The 24,150-nt window shown below is 42.7% G+C and overlaps 1 protein-coding gene across 1 annotated transcript in view; it reads right to left on the reverse strand.

The window, feature by feature from the left end:
- Positions 1-633: 633 nt before the first annotated feature.
- The window catches only part of tacc3 (transforming acidic coiled-coil containing protein 3), a 40,044-nt gene continuing 16,527 nt past the window's right edge, over positions 634-24,150 (reverse strand). The window contains exons 7-17 of the mRNA XM_033034585.1: positions 21,864-22,062; positions 19,792-19,850; positions 17,984-18,114; positions 14,467-14,524; positions 12,702-12,884; positions 12,029-12,105; positions 11,902-11,945; positions 11,600-11,760; positions 4,367-4,473; positions 3,841-3,961; positions 634-877 (exon numbers count right to left, since the gene is read on the reverse strand). Coding sequence (XP_032890476.1) covers positions 812-877; positions 3,841-3,961; positions 4,367-4,473; positions 11,600-11,760; positions 11,902-11,945; positions 12,029-12,105; positions 12,702-12,884; positions 14,467-14,524; positions 17,984-18,114; positions 19,792-19,850; positions 21,864-22,062 — 1,206 coding nt within the window. The 3' untranslated portion in view covers positions 634-811. The remainder of the gene's footprint in view (positions 878-3,840; positions 3,962-4,366; positions 4,474-11,599; positions 11,761-11,901; positions 11,946-12,028; positions 12,106-12,701; positions 12,885-14,466; positions 14,525-17,983; positions 18,115-19,791; positions 19,851-21,863; positions 22,063-24,150) is intronic.

Below are 24,150 nucleotides of genomic sequence, written 5' to 3' on the forward strand. Positions count from 1 at the left end.
ACACAAGGAGCCTGGCTCAGTTAAGTGTCGCTTGTTCTTTACTTTGTTGTGGGATATAGTATATTCTACAAGACTGACTACTCTAAGAATTTAGTGTAAAGAAAGCGCAGAAACAGGCCCTTCAGCCCACCAAGTCCGCACTGACCAGCAAACCCATGCACATTAACAGTATCCTACACATACTGGGGACAATTTACACTTACGTCAAACCAATTAACTTACAAACCTGTATATGTCGAGTGTGGGAGGAAACCGAAGATATCGGAGAAAACCCACATGGTCACAGGGAGAACGTACAAACTCAATACAGACCATCCATAGTCAGGATCGAACTCGGGTCCCCTGTGCTGCAAGGCAGAAATTCCACCGCTGCACCACTGTGGCGCACACATCAATTCAGAATAGTAAAATAAATATTCTTACAGAGCTTGATGAGGGGGCTGCAGAATGGATGTCTCCCAAGACAAACTCCAAAAGCAGGGGTCACTGTGTGATGTCCGCTACCAAGTATAATCCAGGTGGAGTGAAATGTTTAGATGTTAAAGGAATGGCAGGATATGGGCTCACGCAGGAAAGAAATGCAAAGATGTAGCCATATTCACACTGAATGGGAGAGCAGACACAAGGGAGAAATTTGCTTTATTCCTAATTTTATTTATGATTCATAATATCACAAAAACCTCAGAAGAGTTTATACACAACTACAAATTTCAAGTATTTGAACTTTATTTTTAGTAATTTAGACAGATACAAAAGACAACATTTAAAAAATAGTGCAGGAGGTCGACACAGGATATTTACATCAAGGAAATCAGATTTTTTCCATCTTGGAAATTAGGTCATCACAGAGCTTTGATAGTTCTGCATTTTGTTTAGTCTGTGGGAGAAAAAAAAAAGCATTACAATTTACAAAACTGGTACTTGCACCAGAATTTAGTTCTACATTGCCCACATCTTATTATAAATCACAAGCAAAGCAGTTTTATTGACCATTCTTGTTGTCTATTAAGTGTGCCATCTTCAATTGCTTGCCAGCTTGCAAGACAGGTGGCAAAGAGAATATTATACAGTGCATGTTAATCTTTTCCCTCTACGATACAAATGGCCAATATTATAGGTTTAAGGTGAGAGGGGGACGTTTGTGATGTGCAAGGGATATTTTTTTTCAATGCAGTTGTAGGTGCCTGGAATTTGCTGTCCAGTGAGATGGCTGAAAAGAAATGATAGCACTCTTGAGGCATTTGGACAAACAAGAGCAGACAGTGGATGAAAAGATACAGATTATGTGCAGGCAGATAGAGTTAGTTTACAATCAGTGCAGTCGAGCCCATGTGAGAGACTGTTCTTATGCTGGACTAATATTCTACATTGGTCAGAATTCGCTATGGTTCAGTAGGCAGGTGTAATGATCTAGGAAACCAAAATGTAGCTCAAATCCTTTCAAAGAACAACAAGAAGTTTGCAGAGGGGTCCTGACCTGAAACATCACCTATCCATATTCTCTAGATGCTACCTGGCCCACCGGGTAACTCCAGCACTTTTTTTTTGTAAACCAGCACCTGCTGTTCCTTTTTTCAACAAAGATCAGGTGTGGGGAATACACATGCTCTAATCTGCCTTCAAGTATTAAAGTCACAAAGGTCCACACACTTGTTCAAAAGATTTGTATATGTGCCTTTTAACAATACTGGAGAGATTGAGGATTATTATTCAGGTTTTTACACCATTACACTGTTCTTAACAAAAATCACCCATCATGTGAAACCTTACAAATAATAGATATAAATTACATTACTTCAAGGCTGAAAGTCAAAAGCTTTTTCCATAACGGACAAATGATCATTGTTTTCCCACCATTGTGACACTAAAAACGTGACACTAAAAGCTCTGCCACATTTAGTCACAAATAATTAATTCATAAATAAACTTTATGTGGCCCCTCATGTATATACATAAAGATCTAGGGAAATATTTTCATCAATACCCAGAGAAAAATACAGTAACATGTCTGGAATTCTGCTTGGCAAAGTTTCCCGTAATGGTCATTGTGCCTGGTTTCCTTTGTCACAACGACCGTTATCGGGGTCGGTACGTCCGTAAGTTAAAACACGGAGACTCCACGAAGGAGGGCAGAGAGGGGGGGGGGGCAGAGACGGTGGGGGGGGAAGACAGGGAGGGAGGAGAGGATGTGAGAAGAGGAGGGGGGGGGGGGGAGGAGCTGGGGGGGGAGCTGGGGAGGGGGGGGGGGGGGGGGGAGGGGAATGAGTGGGCCTCCTCCACTGCCAAGACGAGGCTAAATGCAAACAAGAGGAACAGCACCTCTTTGGTTCCCACCAGGCGCTGGGCCCGAGCTAGGCTGCGGTAGGCGTGGACCAGAGCGAGGCCTGGAGTGATCTGAGGGTGGTGAAAAGCAGCGGGGGGGAGAGATGGGTGGGCCTAGAGCAAGGGTGCTTCAACTGCTCGCTATAGGATCTTTGGCTTAAGCACTCAAAAAGTTCTCGAAATGCTGCGCGCGAGTCTCATGCACAGCAGCACACACACAGCGGGGAGTGGCGTGACCACAACAGAAAGCAGGTGTCCTCGGGATCTGAAGAACATGCTCGTTCTTTCTGCGCCTTTTAAAGAACGGGACACGGTGGACGGACACGGGGAGGGACACAGAGAAACAATAAAATTCAATGCTATGAAAAAAGAAATGAACAATGCTTTAAACAGCAGGGGGGGGGGGGGGGGGGGGGAAAGCAGGAGGCCGGTGGGCCTCGATTGGTGGGCATTGTGACGTCAGCAGTTGGCAAGCGGCAATTATTTTTTTTTAGTGAGTTTCATGAACAATTTCATTCAAAATCTGGGGAAATAATTGACCAAATTTAGAGAGTGGATTTCCGAAATCATAAGGTAAATCCCAACTGAAATGTAAAACTTTAGTTTTTGCGTCTGGTTTTCGAGGAGATACATTTCAAAGGCAAAATGACACACACACACACACAAAGTTTTAAAAGTATATAGATATGATATGATGTGGTATTCATAAACATAAAAAGGAATAAGAAATACGTGTACTTACCAACCAGGTCACTGGTGGACATCAGGCAACAACCGTTACATAAAATGTAAATGTATTTGTGCATTCTGATGCCATTTTCAGAAACTTGCCAACAATATTATTTTTTCTTATATTTGTTGTTGATACTATGTTAGTCATGAACCCAATAAAGCGCTTGTCAACTTCTGAAGGAATTTGCAATTTGACCCCCTTCGTCATATGGTGTGCAATATTGTTTAAAAGACACATATGCAAATCTTTTGGCAGGGAAGGGGGGCGGGGTGGAAGAGAAATTGCACATTTAAAATAGTGCATGACTGGAAACCGCAAAAACGATCCAACAAGGCATTTGCTTCTTGTACACAGGCTGCAGCCTCCGCAAATTATATTGATTGCCTTCCTTAATTGAAGCATGCCTGCCATTCCTCATTCCAGTGTAGGGAGATTTATAATGATCTTAAATACAAATCCACAAAGTTTTTACAGTAAAGTGCACCTGTAAACACAGTGGAGAAGCAGTCTTCAACTAAAAAGTCACTCATCCTCCAAGAGATGATATTGTACCAAAATGTTGGCAGGACTAAACCTGCTTTGACATGGATCGGTGCAGATAAGCAGGGTGAAAGAGAGAAAACAATTATGGAGGATGGTTAAGTGCTGGGTTTAAAATCAGCCCCCTTTCAGATATCAGAGACAAGATTCAGTTTAAAATGTGGCCTGTGATAGAAAAAATTTGCTGCGACTGATAGGAAAAAAAGATAGCCTGAAGAGAAAGATTGCAGCATATTTTGGATTACCATATCTTCGAGACTGCTTTCCAAGGAATGGGCTTTCATTTGTTCCTTGCGCTGTAGAGCCTGGAGAGCGCCGACCTCTGCCTTGTATTTAGTGCGAACTAGTGCAATTTCTTCACTTGCTCTGCACAGAACAGGAACAATTGTTACTCAATATCTGTAATTATGCTGTTTAAATCTGGCTCGTTATTACAGCAGCATGCACATGTTTACACAACACCCAACCCTTTATATAGCTACTGATTTATGTTTGATTCTATACCATTTGGAGGTCAATTGATCTCAAATTTCAGTTGATCCAATGTTGCAGATTACAAATGTGCCTGCCATTTCACCCCTAAATGACGAGAGATCAAAGATTTAATAATTGGTCATGATTTCAACTTAATTCATATGATTTTAGATGCATCATCTATTCTCAATATTCTAAGAGGAATTAGTGTCAATTTCATCCAATCGTTTGTTCACAGGCAACAACGTGCCAGTAACAAAGTTAAATAGTGAAACTAGAGCTAGACGTGTTACTTACCGATTCAATTTTTCTTCAGCATGAGCTTTCAGCGCCTGATATCTCTGTTCTTCCTTCCCAATCCTTGCCAGATAATCCAGAGCACATTTCTTTAAACTCTCTTCATTCTAACCATTCAGAAAAAGACGTTAAAATATCCAGTTCTTTCTGGATTTCCCAGTCCAATTGGCAGAAGATACATTTACCACATTGTAACAAAATTTCAAAATGGAAGTTATTCTGGGGGGGGGGTAAAAAAAAAAAAAGGTTCGCAGATTCATAAAATGGGACTGCAAATAGACATAGAAAATAGGTGCAGGAGGCCATTCGGCCCTTGGAGCCTGCACCACCATTCAATATCATGGCTGATCATCCAACTCAGTATCCTGTACCTGCCTTCTCTCCATACCCCCTGATCCCTTTAGCCACATCTAATTCCCTCTTAAATATAGCCAATGAACTGGCCTCAACTACTTTCTGTGGCAGAGAATTCCAGAGATTCACCACTCTCTGTGTGAAAAATGTTTTTCTCATCTCGGTCCGAAAAGATTTCCCCCTTATCCTTAAACTGTGACCGCTTGCTCTGGACTTCCCCAACATCGGGAACAATCTTCCTGCATCTAGCCTGTCCAACCCCTTAAGAATTTTGTAAGTTTCTATAAGATAAATAAAAGAAATAAGATTGAATAAGCGAGTTCGGTATTCCGACCCCACATGCCCAGGTCATAGGTCACTCGCGATGAGCATTCTTGGTAGCTGTGCTGCTGTTGCTGGGCCGTTCCCATCCCGGGTGTCCCGTCCCTGTTCGGAGGTGGCCGGAAATGTCCGGGGTGGCCCAGGCTTGCAGCCGGTGCAGGGAAAAGGCTTCGCCTCTCGCCTTGTCCAGTGGCTGTCAGTTGGCCCGCTCGGTGCCGGCGGGGATGTACACAGGGTGTTGCGGTGGCTCAGGCAACATCTCTGGAGAAGAGTCTCAACCCGAAACATCTGCAGTATTTTGTGTGACCCCATTGATGGCTGGTGCTCAGCATTTGCAGGGGGTCCACATCAGGGGGCTGGTTTCTCGGTAGTTGAAGCAGGGTTGGGCTGGAGTCAGCGCTTCTCCGCACTGGCTGTGGGCCTGGGGTCACCCTGGGGGGACTGGGGGGGAGAAACACAGGGACGGTCCAGTGGCGGTTCCACAGCGCTTGCTGCGCCAGGATTTGATCCTGGCTGCGGATGAAGCACAGGTCTGTGTGCGTGCAGCTGCTGATAATGTCTCTCCGCTGCTCCAGTTTCTCCCAGTCTCTCGCTATTACACACCACTCTCCCGCTACCTGGCACCCATTTTTCTCAGATTAAATATATTTTTACACATTAATTATCAAAAGAGAAGAATTTATACAGTTTATACAGCCAGCACTTTGTTCGCTTTTACTTTATCGCGAATGACCTTTGACAAATCCCATGACTCCTTGTGTTTTGTTGGAATAGCGAACTCGCTTATTTACGTGAAGCATTGAATATAAATTAGGCTGGTCATAGTGCACATTGCTATCAAGGCTTGTGTATCCTCCACAAACAGAATTCCTTTAAAAGGCAATGTTTGCAGACATTTAGAAAATACCAATATTCCTAAACCTTCGAAAAATTCAGTGCTACAACTTCCAAGAGGGATGTTTTTGATTTAGTGACATGTTGGCAGGTTGAATAGAATGAAAGTGAAAGATCTTCAAGAAATTTCAGAGTTTTGATGCATGCGTTGATTGCTTGATCACACATGTAAAATAGGAAGTGATAACTGCATGTCTTTTAAATTTTCAAAGCTTACCATTATAGGGAACATTTGAAATCAGGACTGACCACTTTTATAATGGAAACCACAAGATTTCTTGCAAAAAATTAGACCATAGACAATAGGTGCAGGAGTAGGCCATTCGGAAGAAGGGTTTCGGCCCGAAACGTTCCCTATTTCCTTCACTCCATAGATGCTGCTGCACCCGCTAAGTTTCTCCAGCATTTTTGTGTACCCGCCATTCAAGGTGATCATCCACAATCAGTACCCCGTTCCTGCCGTCTCTCCATATCCCTTGACTCCGTTATCTCTAAGAGCTCTATCAAACTCTCTTGAAAACATCCAGAGAACCAACCTTAAATGCAAACTTAAAGCACACGGCATTGGGGGTTCAGTATTGATGTGGATAGAGAACTGGCTGGCAGATAGGAAGCAAAGAGTAGGAGTAAACGGGGCCTTTTCAGAATGGCAGGCAGTAACTAGTGGGGTACCGCAAGGACCCCACTAGTTACAATATATATTAATGATTTGGACGAGGGAATTGAATGCAACATCTCCAAGTTTGCGGATGACAAGAAGCTAGGGGGCAGTGTTAGCTGTGAGGAGGGTGCTAGGAGCCTGCAGGGTGACTTGGATAGGTTGGGTGAGTGGGAAAATGCATGGCAGATGCAGTATAATGTGGATAAATGTGAGGTTATCCACTTTGGTGGCAAGAACAGGAAAGTAGACTATTATCTGAATGATGGCCGATCAGGAAAATGGGAGACGCAACGAGACCTGGGCGTCATGGTACACCAGTCATTGAAAGTAGGCATGCAGGTACAGCAGGCAGTGAAGAAAGCGAATGGTATGTTAGCATTCATATCAAGGATTTGAGTATAGGAGCAGGGAGGTTCTACTGCAGTTGCACAGGGCCTTGGTGAGACCACACCTGGAGTATTGCGTACAGTTTTGGTCTCCTAATCTGAGGAAAGACATTCTTGCCATAGAGGGGGTACAGAGAAGGTTCACCAGACTGATTCCTCGGATGTCAGGACTTTCATATGAAGAAAGACTGGATAGACTCGGCTTGTACTCGCTAGAATTTAGAAGATTGAGGGGGGATCTTATAGAAACTTACAAAATTCTTAAGGGGTTGGACAGGCTAGATGCAGGAAGATTGTTCCCGATGTTGGGGAAGTCCAGAACAAGGGATCACAGTTTAAGGATAAGGGGGAAGTCTTTTAGGACAGATTTAAGAGGGAGAAATTTTTTCACACAGAGAGTGGTGAATCTGTGGAATTCTCTGCCACAGAAAGTAGTTGAGGCCAGTTCATTGGCTATATTTAAGAGGGATTTAGATGTGGCCCTTGTGGCTAAAGGGATCAGGGGGTATGGAGAGAAGGTAGGTACAGGATACTGAGTTGGATGATCAGCCATGATCATATTGTATGGCGGTGCAGGCTCGAAGGGCCGAATGGCCTACTCCTGCACCTATTTTCTGTTTCTAATCAGCCTCCACAGCCCTCCGAGGCAGAGAATTCCACACTCACAACTGTGTGAAAAAGTTTTTCCTCATATTCATTCAAAATGGCTTACCGCTTATACTTAAACTATGGTTCCAGGTTCTGGACTCCTCAACATTGGGAACATGTTTCCTGCCTCTAGTGTCCAAACTCTTAATAATTTTATATGTTTCAATAAGATCCCCTCTCACCGTCTAAATTCCAGAGTATACAAGCCCAGCTGCTCCATTCTATCAACATATGACAGTCCCGCCATCCCGGGAATTAACCTCGTGGACCTACGTTGCACTCCCGCAATAGCAAGAATGTCCTTCCTCAAATTGAGATAAACTGCACACAATACTCAAGGTGTGGTCTCACTAGGGCACTGTACAACTGCAGGAGGAGCTCTCTGCTCCTATACTCAACTCCTCTTGTTATAAAGGCCAACATGCCATTCACTTTCTTCAGTCTGCTGTACCTGCATGCTTACTTTCAGTGACTGATGAACAAGGACCCCTTGTTGTACTTCCCCTTTTCCCAACTCGACACAATTTAGATAATAATCTGCTTTCCTGTTTTTGCCACCAAAGTGGATAACCTCACATTTATCCTCATTACATCTTCACAGTTCACACTGCCACCCTTTGTGTCATCTGCAAATTTGCTATTGTTACTTATCTCTTCATCTAAATCATTAATGTATATTGTAAATAGCTGCGGTCCCAACACCGAGCCTTGCGGTACCTCATTAGTCACTGCCTGCCATTCTGAAAGGGACCCGTTAATTCCTACTCGTTGTTTCCTGTCTGCCAACCAATTTTCTATCCATGTCAGCACCCTACCCCCACAATACCATGTGCTCTAATTTTGCCCACTAATCTCCAATGTGGGGCCTTATCAAATGCTTTCTGAAAGTCCAGGTACACTACATCCACTGGCTCTCCCTTGTCCATTTTCCTAGTTACATCCTCAAAAAATTCCAGAAGATTAGTCAAGCACGATTTCCCCTTCGTAAATCCATGTCGACTCAGACCAAGTCTGCTATTGCTATTCAAATGTGCCGCCATTTAATCATTTATAATTGACTCCAGCATCTTCCCCACCACCGATGCCAGGCTAACTGGTTATAGAACGTTGGAAAAAGATCACCAATGTGTCCACGATTTCTAGAGCCACTTCCTTAAGTACCCTGGGATGCTGACTATCAGGCCCTGGGGATTTATCTGTCTTCAGTCCCATCAGTCTATCCAACACCATTTCTTGCCTAATGCGAATCTCCTTCAGTTCCTCTGGCCACTAGTACATCGGGAAGATTGTTTGGCTCTTGGCTCCAAAGTACCTGTTCAACTCATCTGCCATTTCCTTGTTCCCCCATAACAAATTCACCCTTTTCAGTTTTCAAGGGTCCAACTTTGACCTTTTAATTATCTTCTGTTGTTCTTTAAAAGTTACCCAATCCTCTGGCTTCCCACTCATCTTTGCTATGTTATATTTCTTCTCTTATTTTTATAATCTCCGTGACTTCTGTTGTCAGCCACGGTCGCCCCCTACTCCCGTTGCAATCTTTCTTCCTCTTTGGAACGAACGAATCCTGCACCTTCGGTTTTATTCCCAGAAATACCTGCCATTGTTGTTCCACTGTCATCCCTGCTAGGGTATCTTTCCAGTCAACTTTAGCCAACTCTTCCCTCATGGCTGCATAGTGCCCTTTGCTCAACTGCAATACCAACACCTCCGATTTACCCTTCTCCCTCAAATTGTAGATTAAAACATATTATGGTCACTACCTCCTAATGACTCATTTACCTCAAGTTCCCTCATCAAATCCGGTTCATTGCACAACACTAAATCCAGAATTGACGTTTCCCTGGTAGGTTCCAGTACAAGCTGCTCTAAGAATCCATCACGGAGGCACTCCACAAATTCCCTTTCTTGGGGGCCTGTTCCAACCTGATTTCCCCAGTCTACCTGCATGTTGAAATCTTCCATAATAACCGTAGCATTACCTTTGCAACATGCCAATTTTAACTCTTGATTCAATTTGCACCCTATATCCAGGCTACTGTTTGAGGGCCTGGAGACAACTCCCATTAGGGTCTTCTAACCCTTACAATTCCTCAGTTCTATTCATACTGACTCAACATCTCCTGATTACGTCACCCCTCACAAAACTCCAGTTAGACTGCATCTGAAATATTGCATAGGGATGAAATATATAGTAACCTAATTGATCTTCAGAATGTGGGTGGGGGGGGTTTGGACACCGTAGTTTTAATATTTGAACATTGTTAGCAACTTGCCAACTGTTCAGTCTTCAGAGATAGCAGTGGGGCACGATATATTGTTTCAAAGATCTAGAACCAGCACTCTAGTTAAACGTTGGGAAGGTGTGAAGCTTGAGGGGACCCTGAAAATCGTGTTTCCATGCACCTGCTGTTCTTGCCCTCCTTGGTGGCAAAGTCAGCGGGTTTGGGAGGCCCTGCTGGAGTTGACAACCCGAGTAGCAGCGGGGCATTGTTCCAGCCAGTACACTGGTGTTGGAAGGAATGTCTGGGATCGTTGGAGGACCAAGCAGCTATTTGGAAAGTGGAGAGAATGCCATCACACAATGGCACGTGGGGCCAGCACAGTGGCATAGCTGGTAGACCTGCTGCCCCACAGCACCAGAGACCTTGGCTCATTGCTGTCTATTTAGAGTTAGAACGCTCTCCCTGTGATCATGCGTTTCCTCCAGGTGATACGGTTTCTTCCTACATACCAAAGACTTGTAGGGTTTGTATGTTAATTGGCCTCCAAATTGTCCCTAATGTGGCAGTTGTGAATGTGAAAGTGGGATAACATTAAAGTGTTAATACGTGGGCCATCTGGCCAAATGACCAGTTTATCATTCTGTTTCTCTAAACTTGTGCATTGTAGATCAATTGAAAGATAGAGCATGAAAATAGGCCCTTCAGCCCAACAGGTCCAAACCAGCCATTGAACATCTGTTGACACAAATTCTGTTATCCCATTTTCCATTCACCCCCTCCCTACACACTAGGGGCAATTTAGAGAACTATTAACCTATAACCCCACATGTATTTGGAATTTGGGAGGAGACTAGAGATGGAAAAGATCTGCTTTCCTTGTCTTGCAAATATACCTGGTCATCCTCAACTATAATTAAACTTGTGTAATCGTCTAACGTGACAGAGGAAAATATAGTTCAAATACTTTAAATTTGCAGTCGTGTATGACATCTTCTGAAACTTGTGATATTTGGAATCATAAATAAAATCAGGAAAAGGGGCACTTGGTCGCTGGTGTCTGCTCTGCAGTGTGAATGAGGCCGATGTACATCTCTGCATTTCTTTCCTACACAAGCCCATATCCTGAGATTCCCAAAATATCTAAAAATTCCACTCCATCTAGAACATATTTGATGACAGCCTCGCCACAGTGACCCCTGCTTTTGGAGATTCTCTTGGGATCCTCTGCAGCTCCATCAAGCCTCTGGCAACAGCTTAACACCACTCTTAACTAGGTTTACACAATTGAAGAAACAAACTAATGCATTGTAATCTCCTCTCATCCTTTCTGCTATCAGAGACCCGTAGTGATAGCAAGTGAAAGTATATCTTCCATTTATGGCAACTGGCATCCCTCAACCACTGCTCAAAGGAGAAGCCCACCCAGTGGAAAGTCCCCCATGACTGAGATTAGTGACATTACAGGAAATTCCTTGAACCATTCAGAGATTCAACTAGTTTTAATCAAGCTGTTTATATATTCTTGACATTGCTCATAAACACTAGTGGTTTTTACCAATGTTAGTTGGCACCATATAAAAGTCAAAGATTGACCCCCATATTCAAGTGAATACCATAGGGAAAGAAAATTTACTGAAACTAGATGCTTCATTGCCACAGTGTCTAAAATTTTGTCTCCAACAGTAATGGCTGTCAATTTTAAAACCAAATACAAAATTCCAGAATGTCTTTAGAAAGAATTACTTACCTTTTTGTAACCCTCCAGTACTTCTTTCTGCTTCTCAAATCGTTTAAACAGTTCAGAAAACGACAGTTCGACTGAATTCAGTTCCTTTAAGGCCTGCAGCTTCTCCTCATTTACTTTCTCTTGCTCAGCCTTGGACGTTTGATTATTTTTGTCCGATGCCTCTGAAATATAGTTTCATAAGTGCCATTTCTAAATAACTTAAACAAAACATTCGAGAATACATTATAATTTCCAGGGGAAAATTGCAATGCCAGAATTTCCAGATTTCATAACATGAGAAACACCATACGATTCAAACTCACCCATCATTTGAAAAGTCATATCTGTATATTCATTAACAATGTTCCTAGAAAAAGTTAAAAGATGCAATGTTGAAATAGATTCTATTATTGAATATGATAAAACCATACACATGAAAAGAACTCTTACTTCATTTCTGCACACTGTGCAAGGCTTTCCTTGTGCTTCTGCTTCCATTCCAAAGTCAAAGCTTCCTGACGAACAAGCTACCAAAAATAAAACACTCCTCAGTAAATTCAAAGTCCCCAAACCTCAGCTGACAAAGCACTCTCAGCTTAAAAGGCAACATTTAAAAAGCACTGCAGAACATTTATACATCCAACAAATTTTCACAAAGGCTTTCAGAATTAGTCAAACTGCATGGGGGGGGGGGGGGGGGGGGGGGGGGGGAGAAAGAAGATAGACTACTTGCAAATACAACATTTAAAAACTTTTGGACAGATTCATGGATAATAAAAGATTGAGGAATATGGACCAAGTGCAATAAAGTGGGATTAGATTAGAATACCTTTGCACCTCAGACACGTTGGCCCAAAGTAAATGGTGATGTTGTATAATTTTACACTCTCGGTCTATAAATGTCAATGCAAATTGTACACTCAATGGTCTTCTTCAGATAGGACAATTGACAGGACATTGCAGAGGTGCTGCATAGCTGTACAGATCACAATGTCGTAGGTTCAAAATCTCAACTGGAACTATCTGCTCTTAAATTAATAACTTCAGTAAAGTGCCTTTTTTTAGATGGAAACTACCTAAATTTGAACCTTGGAAACAAAGACAAACAAGAATTAGTACTTGCCTCTTGTCTTACAGCCATGATGTTAGTATCTGCTTCTCGTTTTACAACTTGAATTGCAGCATCCAAGTCTTTTTGGCTGTATTTTAGCACTTCAACAATAGCACCCTCAGCAGGAACAGCAGATAAAAAATCAGCAACTGGATCATTAAGAATAGAGTACACACCAGGCACGAAGGCATTATCCTACAGAGAAAAAATATGGGTACAAATTTAAAGATTTATCTCAACTATGAAAAGTGCCAATATTAAGGTTTTACTAGATTGAGGCTTTAATACTGTTAAAATATAAAAAACATAATTTAAAAAAAGAGTAACAAAGTAACTCAGCAGGGCAGGCTGCATATCTGGAGGACAGGTATAATTTCAGGACCCTTTCAGACTGATGGATTCCAACCCAAAGCGCTGCCTATCCATAACCTCCAGAGATGCTGCCCGAGCCACTGAGTTACTCCAGCACTTCGCTCTTTTTTTGTAATTTGAGGATATGTACTTGGGCACCACGGCCAAGGTTGTCACGAGCAAAGTGTTCGAGATCCTCACGGGGGTCTTACAGGGAGACATGCTGGCTGCAGGCTGCTCTGCTGGAGAGGGGGAATACTTTGAAGTTGGAATATGGCAATTGCATGCAAAGCGACATCTAGAATGGTGGGATGCTTTTAAAAGTGCAACAGTGAGAGTTCAAAGTATGCATGTACCTGCTTGAGTGAAGGGCAAGGCAGGTCGGAGTAAATAATTCTGGATCACAAGAGAAATTGAGGTTCTGATCACAAAATTAGAAGCATGGTCAGGTATAGGCAGGTGGGATCAAGTGAATCCTTGGACAAATTTACGAGATTGGGTAGCACACAGAAGGAAGTTACATTGGTAAAAGGGGAGTATGAGATAGTTTCAGCAGATAAGATTAAAGGAGGATCCAAAGAGATGTGTATATAAAAGGGAAACGGGTAACTAGGTAGAGAATATGGCTCTTCAGAAACCAAAGGGTCATCTTGTGTTAATCCACAGGAGATGTGCAAGGACCATCTGTTTTTACAATGGGAAGACAATGAAAAACATTTCACAATGTTTTTACATGGAGAATGACAAAGTCTCAGGAATTTAATCCAATTATCAAGAATAGTCAGTTGAGGAGCTGCTGGACATCCGAAGACGTATGAAGGCAGATACATCTCACAGACCAGAGCATATGGATCATTGAAGACCATGGGAAGCTAGAGGCCAAGAATCATCATTATAAATGGATGAGTTGCAAGACGACTGGAGGGTGGCCATTGGCCAATGTTATGTTCTATTGAAGAAAGGCTGCAAAGGAAACCGGCAAACTAGCAAGCCTAATATCTGTGGTTGGACAATAGGAGGGGGAAATCAGAGGGATAAAGACAGGCTGATTCAGGATAGCCAGGAGGGTTGTGCTTGTGTATCAAATGTGATTGATGGTTTTGAAGTAACCAAGGAAATTTGTGGTTTAGATTAATAGTTTGGACGAGAATGTACAGTGCCCTCCATAATGTTTGGGACAAACATTGCTGCTGGATGCCTCAGTTTTGAAAAGTTTGCTTTTCATTGTTACCATGAGTCTGAAAACTCAGCCCTAACCAATTTTCCCCTAATGACAATTGTCTTTGAAACAAAATTTTCTATAACACAAGGTTTCTCAGGAACACTCAAACTACAACATAATGACCTGCAGTACCTTACTTGGGGGGGGGGGGGGGGGGGGGGGGGGGGGAGATACCAAAAACAAACAAAAAAAATTGCCACTTACCACAATTCCCTCATCTGGATGCACACCAGGAACAGATTCAAGATCTAAAATGTCAGAACTGTGACAAAAATAAAATTAAATAGCTTTCCACATTCAAGCACCACATTGTTATTCCCTCAAATAATACTGGTCAATGAGATGTTTAATATTGTATAAGCAATGGATGCTTTTAGAACCAAGAATGCAAAAATGTATACAAAAGATTTTCACTGTACCTCAGTACACCTGACAATAAAGCAAACAAAATAAAATGAATGGGTTTACCATCTGGACTTTGGTAAAGGCATGGGAATTCAAGTTAGCCAAGTATTTTGCCCAGAGTAGGGGAATCAAGAACAATCGGCCATAGATTCGAGGTGAAGGGGAAAAGTTTTAATAGGAATCCGAGGGATAACTTTTTCATGCAAAGGGTGGTGGGTGTATGGAACAAGCTGCCAGAGAAGGTAGTTGAGGCAGGGACTATCTCATCGTTTAATAAACAGTTAGATAGGCACATGGCTAGGACAGGTTTGGAGGGATATAGACAAGCACAGATAATGGGACGAGAGGGCCTGCTTCTACACTACATCACTCTATTTTTTTATTTTTTTTTAATGTATATTTATCATCGGTTTTAAAGCAGTAGCTGCTATAGCAAATCAAATAGTTACGCACAGTTAACAAAATGGCCAAAAAAGAAATGTCAAAAATTATCGGTGATGTTTTTTCCATTGAAACCCAACACTTCAACAATAAAAAACAAAAATGTCAGTCTACAATTTTTAGATCATATGACACAGAAGCAGAATTAGGTCATTTAGCGGATCAAGACCACTCTGCCATTCAATCATGGCCGATCCATTTTTCCCTCTCAACGCTATTCTCCTGCTTTCTCCACATAACCTTTGACACCCTTAGTAATGAAGAGCCTATCAATCTTTAAAAATAACAAGAATCTGGGCAAGTGAGCCTCGCGTCAGGGATAGACTTGATAGAAGTACGTTAGAAGAACAAAATTAGAGGCATAATGAGAGTGGTGGGGGCCTAGAACACACTGCCAGGCGGGGGGCGTGGTGGTGGTGGTGGAGGGGGATGAAAGTGCAGGGAAAAGAGGGACATGAATCATGTACAGGCAGTTCAGATCAGTTTACCTTGGTATCATGGGCAGCACAAACACAAAGGGCCCTTTCCTATGCTGTGCTGTTCTATGTACCCAATGTCTTGGCCTCCACAACATTGGCAATGAATTTCACCACCGGTTTAAATCGAAGGTAGACCCAAAATGCTGGAGTAATTCAGCGGAACAGGCAGTATCTCCAGAGAGAAGGAATGGGTGACATTTCGTGTCGAGACCCTTCTTTGGACTGATGTTTGGGGAGTGTGCGGAACAAAGATAGAATGTAGTCAGAGACAGCAAGACCGGTGAGAGAACTGGGAAGGGGGGTGGGGGGGAGAAAAGAGGGAAAGCAAGGGCTATTTGAAGTTAGATAAGTCAATGTTCATACCACGCTTCGCTGTGCTGTTCATCCAATTTGTGCTGGGTCTCACTCCGACAATGGAGAAGGCCCAGGACAGAAAGATCAGATTGGGAATGGGTGCGGGAATTAAAGTGCTAAGCAACTAGGAGATCAGATAGGTTAAGGCAGACTGAGTGGAGGTGTTCAGCGAAATGATCATCGAGCCTGCGCTTGGTCTCGCCGATGTACAGAAGTTGACACCTGGAACAGCGGATACAGTAGATAAGGTTGGAGGTGCAAGTGAGCCTCTGCCTCATCTGAAAGGACCGTTGGCATCCTTAGATGGAGTCGAGGAGGGAGGTAGAGGGATAGGTGTTGCAACACCTGCAAATGCAGGGTAAAGTACCAGGGGAGAGAGTGGTTTGGTTGGGATGGGATGAGTCAACCAAGGAGTTGCAGAGGGAACGGTCTCTGCGGAAAGCACAAAGGGGTAGAGATGGGAAGATGTGGCCAGTAGTGGGATCCTGTTGGAGGATTATATGCTGTATGCAACGGCTGATGGGGTGGAAGATGTGGACGGGTTGGGGGGCTCTACCATTGTTGCGAATGGGAGGGGGAGCAAGAGCGGAGCTGCGGGATATCGAGGAGACCCTAATGAGAGCCTCATCTATAATGGTAGATGGGAAACCCCGTTTCATAAAGAATGAGGACATTTCCGATCTAGTACGGAAAACCACCTTGGGCGCAGATGTAGCGTAAACAATGGAATTGGGAATAGAGGATAGTCTTTACAGGAATCAGGGTGGGAAGAAGTGTCGTCTAGATAGCTATGGGAGTCAGTAGGTTTGAAGTAGATGAAATGCCAATTTCCTTCGCTCCATAGATGCTGCTGCACCCGCTGAGTTTCCCCAGCAATTTTGTGTACCTTCGGTTTGAAGTAGATGTTGGGGTGGAAGATTGCAACGTTCACGTGGTCCGCCCTGTTTCGATGAATGCAATCAATCCGGCATGCACAATCAAATAAGATCAAATTGAACAAATTGTCCTACAATTTAGGCTGTGCACGCCATATGCAGGAAGAAGAAGTAGATGTTGGTCAATAATCTGTCTCCTGTATTGGAGATTGTGAGATCCAGAAACAGTAGAGAGATGTCAGAGATAGTCCAAGTGAATTTGAGTACAGGATGGAAATTAGTTTTGAAGTTGATGAAGTCAGCGAGTTCTGCATGGGTGCAGGAGGAAGCACTGATGCAGTCAATGTAGCGGAGTAGAGATCACGGATAGGGCCAGTGTATGCCAGGAACAATGATTGTTCAACATACCCTGCAGAGGCAGGCATAGCTGGAGCCCATGCGACTGCCCATAGCTACACCTTGGATTTGGAGGAAGTGGGAAGAGTCAAAGGAGAGGTTGTTGAGGGTAAGGACCAGATCTGCAAGGCGAGGAGGAAAGAGAGGGCTTTAAGACCTTCCTGATGGGGGATGGAGGTATCGAGTGACTGGACATCCATGGTGAAGATGAGTGGGGGCCTGGAAAACAAAAGTCATTGAAGAGACAAAGAGCATGCGGTGTCTTAGACATAGGTAGGGAGGGATTGGACCGGGGACGTACGGACAGGATCGAATCAAGGTATGTGGAAATTAATTTGGTGGGACATGAACAAGCAGAAACAATGGGTCTGCCGGGACAGTTCGTTTATGGGTTTTGTGAAGATAAAATCGGGCCGTGCGAGGCTGGGGAACGATAAGGTTGGAAGCTTGAGCGCAGAGAGCCGGAAGTTATAAAATTAGAAATGGTGTGTGATATTAAGTTCTGTTGCTTGTCTGTGGTGTGATATTGAGGCTGAGCCCTCTGGTTCGAGTGTGTATGAGGGAACTGCAGATTATTATATAAACAAAAATCTGGAGTAACTCAGTGGGGTTGTCCTGCTGAGTTACTCCAGCTTTGTGTCTACCCTCAGGTTCCAGACTCTCCACAGTATAATTTTTTTAATTTACATTATCCAAGCAAAGCTACATTGTGGCAATAACTACGCATTAGTGATCAGACAAACATGCAACAAAATTAGACAATCGATTTACATTCTGGTTGTTGGCTCTGCTGCATCAGGTTCATTCTCCAGGCGTTTAACGGACACCTTTGCAGGACTTTCTCTCAGCAAAGGATCAAACTTCAGGTACAGAGACTGCTTCCTCAAAGCAGACGCATGAAACTGAAACAAAATAATTACAATTTAGTAAAATATACTTTTGCTCAGTTAGTTTGATTTTGCCAAGACCACAAAAGTGTACTTTTGAGCTAACTTCGTAAACATTGAACGTTAACAGCAAAGAAACAACTGACAGATTAAAGAGTAAAAATTTAAGCCAAGGCATGAAATAAGGAAATCAAACAAAATAGCCTTGGAAAAAATGCAGGCATAGTGTGAATCTTTCTGCCACCAGGCAGATTGAGGGGAAAGTAGACTTAAATTCACCATTGCCCCTCCAATAACTTAAATCAATCTTTTCTAACCCCCCCCCCCCCAGTCCCTCCTGACCTACAGCAATATGTTCTCCAAAACTTTCCATCCTGGGGGGGGGGGGGGGGGGGGGGGGCATTGCCTCAGCTTTACCATGGTAGTCCAAACCCTGTACTCCATTCCCCCACCAGGAAGGTTATGGTCCTCCGGTGGTTCTTTGAACACAGACCCTTCTCAGTACCTTTGTTACTAATACTATTCCACCTGACCAAAAAAACATCCTCACTCTTAATGTTCTCTTGACTTATCCAACTTCAAATCATGCATACTGATCTCCCATTTCCCTTTTAACTCCCTCTTTTCCCTCCTGATCCCTTTAAACTCACATCCCCCATTATAGCTTTGTGGTTCACTCCTCCTCCGACATCTTTTGTCTTTACATCTAACCAGTCACTTACTCCATCCATATGCTAATGAACCATCACACCCCACCTCAGCTGTACTCACATGTCACTTTTTAGGCGTTGTCCCACCCCTGTTTTTCAGCTCCCTCCCCCCAATTGCTATCAATCGGAAGGGTCCCAACACAAATTGTCGTCTGCATTCCTCTAGCACTGTGCATTACTGTAGATTTTCTGGATGAAGACATTTCCACTCATCTCAGTATTGTATTTGGTCTCCTAATTTGAGGAAGGACATCCTTGTGATTGAGGCAGTGCAGCGTAGGTTCACGAGATTGATCCCTGGAATGGCAGGACTGTCATATGAGGAAAGATTGAAAAGACTAGGCTTGTATTCACTGGAGTTTAGAAGGATGAGGGGATATCTTATAGATACATATAAAATTATAAAAGGACTGGACAAGCTAGATGCAGGAAAAATGTTCCCAATGTTGAGCGAGACCAGAACCAGGGGCCAGTCTTAGAATAAAGGAGAGGTCATTTAAGACTGAGGTGAGAAAAAACTTTTTCACCATGAGAGTTGTGAATTTATGGAATTCCCTGCCACAGAGGGCAGTGGAAGCCAAATCACTGGATGGATTTAAGAGAGAGTTAGATAGAGCTCCAGGGGCTAGTGGAGTCAAGGGATATGGGGAGAAGGCAGGCACGGGTTATTGATAGGGGACGATCAGCCATGATCACAATGAATGGCGGTGCTGGCTCGAAGGGCCGAATGGCCTCCTCCTGCACCTATTTTCTATGTATGGCAAGTCTCCAAGAATCCCTTCATTCTTCTAAACTCACAAATACAAGCCAGGTGCTCTTATGTCGATCCTGCCATCTCAGCAATCAGTCTGGTGAACCTCTGCTGTACTCAATCCACTACATGAACCCAATCTCCTAATTTGTCCAAGTCTTATTGACAATGCATCAAGGTCATAATATATTCAAGATTAAAAATGATTTGAACCATAACATTTTTACTTACCAGTGAATGACCAAACTGTTCCAGGTAATCAACTTCAATTGGTTCGTTAAATGCTGGAACTGCAAGGAAAGTTGTCAATATTACACAATAACTTTTAAAATAAATATAACTGCAAATGGCTGGTGAACTAACAATAAAAATAGTTAAAATCCAACTATGACACTTGATTCAGCAAAATCTGGTATTCTTAGCAACCATAAAGCCATCTAAATAGATAAATCAAATAAATTGTTCCTACCCCAGCCTAGTCAGGATACACCACTCAAATCCCATAAAGGGAGACAATTAACCTATTAACCCGGCATCAGTAGGAAGGCAAAATGCTAAAATCTATGAAGTGGCAGCATGACACTTAAATTAATAACTGATCAGGCAGCAAAAACACAAATTCAAGGAAAATAAGAGAATTAAGTGCTGAGGGATTCACCCAATTAAGTTCAGCGACATAATAGCCATGATGTTATCGCATAGTACACAAGGGAAGCAGAATGGCCTCCTGTACTTCCTGTCCTGTGTTTCAATTATTGTTCAATTGCATTAGTAGTTCCATTGACGGAGGTCCCATACTCGAGGACAATAAATTGGGCTTTAGATATTACCGTATGTAGCAGCCATTTAGCTTAACTTAGTATGTTATAACTATAATCAGTTACCTTCAAATTTTACCTGCCTGTAATTATGTGGGCGGGATTTATACGTAGTCGGAGGCGTGTTTGCAGCTGGGATTCTCACGCAGACACCTTAGTAATTAGTTTAGTTTGAAGCATGGGGAGAGGTCACAGCTTTCGACCATGCACGAGTAAGATCAAAATGCACTTATACAAGAAGTTTGGATGAATATGTTACTGTTTTTACTACTACAATAAATAAACTATTAATTAAGAGTCTGTGTTTGGAAGATTTATCTTTCGATGGCATGGAATGCCTCGTGGAGAGCTCATGAATGAGTTTAGATTATCTCCTGAACCCCGGTCTTCAATCATAGTGACTAAAGGAAAGATTCCTTGAGCGATATCAAAATCTGTCACTATACCGTATGTCAAAAACAGGCGACTTGGAAGTTTCATTTCTACACTGCAGTTGACTATGTTACATAGAAACATAGAAAATAAGTGCAGGAGGAGGCCATTAGAGCCAGCACCGCCATTCATTGTGATCATGGCTGATCGTTCCTAATCAATAACCCGTGCCTGCCTTCTCCCCATATCCCTCGATTCCACCAGCCCCTAGAGCTCTAACTCTCTTAAATCCAATGTTGTCCAAGATGTACCTGACAGGCAACCCTGGGGCTCTTGTCTATATTTTCAACTCAATAATCATTAGGATAACACAGGAATGATACATGCGTCTGATGTTTGTGGTGGGGCTGGATATGAAATTGCAGTTGAATTGCACAAAGTTATGCATTTGCAGACATTCCCAGATCACCTTGATGTTGATCTTTCAACCTACCTCTGAGAACGCTGGACTCTTCCTCTAACTCTAACACTACTATGCTGTAAAACTATTCTGTGCACAGCTATTTTTTTTCTTTTTGCATTCCTTATTGTACTTGTGCATGATTGTACACATGAATAATATGGTATTTATCTGGATAGCACACAAATAAGTCTGTCACTGTATCTCAGTATATGCAACAAGAATACAACAATAACAATAATTTGAGGTTCGGCCCCACAAAGTCAGGAAACACATTTGTGCCAAGTTGGTTTCCACCTGCAGATGGGAGGGGTGGAGGGAGAAAGAGCACAATCCTGCAAATATTCAATCGCTGACAACAGGCAAATTGGCAGATTGATAAGCTTACGGCATAATAAGAAATTTAAGACCAATTGCATTAAGAGAACATGCTTTGAACTTTCTGCTACACATTAATTTGATCATCTTCAGCTTGATATATTTTTATCCATGTGAATTAACATTTCATATGCTAACTAACATCTTGTTTGAAAACTCAATTAAGACAATTACTGCAAGGAAATCAAATTAAGTTGATCCAAGTCACAAAAATAAGTAGGATTGACTAGGTAAACATCGTTTAGTATGAAAAAGACCAAATAACCCAATCTTACTTTGGTCAGCTGGCCTGAATTCTTCAGCGTCACCTTCCATGATACAATCAATAAAGTCAGAGGATCCAGCTATGAAATGATTATCCATGCCATGTGAAATTTGTACATTCCTCATGTGTAATAGCCCATCAGAAATTCTTTCAGAATTGGATACAGGTCTGGACTCAATTATATCTCCAACAGCAAAAACTTGAGAATCCTAAAGATGAACATTTTAAATTTTACACAAGTTTATAGTGACAATTATTTTAAGCAGGCATGGCAATGTTTAATTCTATAGACAGGGAAGCCCATCTATTAAATTTAAAACTCAATAATCTAACTTGGAAAGGTGTTTTGTTTGTTTTAATTCACTCCCTACTAATCTGATGAGAGGATAGAGTGCAAGGGCAAAAGGCACCAATTTCTTTGCCCATCTCACTTTACTCAGAAACTTGTTTCAAAAATAATGGAGCAAACTAATATCTGGAAATAAAATTCAGTTTATCAAAGCTAGAATACAGCAGGTGTTTAATGTGGTCAATGGGTTGATTGGGATTCAAAAGTTGCACATGCAAAGGTCAAATGGAACGTAATTAATACCACAACCTGCTTGGGAGGACATAATAATTTTATTTTTGAGCTAATCAAGACAACATGGTACTATCGGATAACCTGTAACATACTCTTCCCCCCAATTTGTACAAGTCAGCATGCACAGCAATCACTGCACATCCATACTATCCTCAAGTGCCCAGCATCAAATTACAGTGGACTTTGCATGTCTACAGTTGGACTATATACCCTGGCTTGTGCAATCACTGTCTGGTTTACCTAGAATACCCAATAATTGTGTGGGAAGGAACTGCAGATGCTAGTTTATACCAAGGATAGACATAAAATGCTGGAGTGACTTCATGGACAGGCAGCATCTCTGGAGAGAAGGAACAGGTGTGTTCCAGGTCGAGACCTGGCCCTATACATAAATAGGTGCAGGAGTAGGCCATTTGGCCCCTTGAGTCAGCACCGCCATTCAATGTGATCATGGCTGATCATCCACAATCAGTACCCCGTTCCTGCCTTCTCCCCATATCCCTTGATTCCACTAGTCCCAATATCTCTACCTAACTCTCTTCTGAATGCGTCCAGTGAATCGGCCTCTACTGCCTTCTGAGGCAGAGAATTCCACAAATTCACAACTCTCAGGGTGGAAAAAGTTTTTCGGCATCTCAGTTTTATATGGCCTATCCCTTATTCTTAAACTATGCCCCTGGTTCAGGAGTCCCCCAACATCGGGAACATGTTTCCTGCATCTAGCGTGTCCAATCCCTTAATAATTTTATATGTTTCTATACCTCCTCCCTCGACTTTGTTCAGATGAGGCAGAGGTTCACGTGCACCTTCGCTCAGTCCACCACGACCAACGTGATCTCCCAGTTGCTAAACACCAACCTCCCCTTTCTGACCAGGGCTTCCTCCACTGATTGGAGGAACAGCATCTCATTTCCTTTGGGCAGCTCACAAGCGGTATGAATATTTATTTCTCTAACTTCAAGTAACTCTTGATAAATATGACTATTAAACTCTCCTGACTCTTTTGCTGAACTACTAAGATAAAATAATCTGCAGATGCTGGATCATCAAAGTAAAAGTGCTGGGCTAACTCAGCAGGTCGGGCAGCATCTCGGGGGTGGGGGGGGGGGGGGAGGATATGAGAATCTAGGTGGGGCATAAGGAAGAGGGGGAATAAAAGGAAGGGGAGCTGTTGTTTGTATGTTAGTCACCAAAACAGAATCAAGATAGACATTTGACCTGTACTTTGTCAATGAACAGAGTGACAATGCTGGTATAAGCTGGTGAAGAAACATAGAAACATAGAAATTAGGTGCAGGAGTAGGCCATTCGGCCCTTCGAGCCTGCACCGCCATTCAATATGATCATGGCTGATCATCCAACTCAGTATCCTGTACCTGCCTTCTCTCCATACCCTCTGATCCCCTTAGCCACAAGGGCCACATCTAACTCCCTCTTAAATATAGCCAATGAACTGGCCTCGACTACCCTCTGTGGCAGGGAGTTCCAGAGATTCACCACTCTCTGTGTGAAAAAAATTCTCCTCATCTCGGTTTTAAAGGATTTCCCCCTTATCCTTAAGCTGTGACCCCTTGTCCTGGACTTCCCCAACATCGGGAGCAATCTTCCTGCATCTAGCCTGTCCAACCCCTTAAGAATTTTGTAAGTTTCTATAAGATCCCCTCTCAATCTCCTAAATTCTAGAGAGTATAAACCAAGTCTATCCAGTCTTTCT

The sequence above is a fragment of the Amblyraja radiata genome, chromosome 1, assembly GCF_010909765.2.
Source record: "Amblyraja radiata isolate CabotCenter1 chromosome 1, sAmbRad1.1.pri, whole genome shotgun sequence".
Classification (NCBI taxonomy): Eukaryota; Metazoa; Chordata; class Chondrichthyes; order Rajiformes; family Rajidae; genus Amblyraja; species Amblyraja radiata.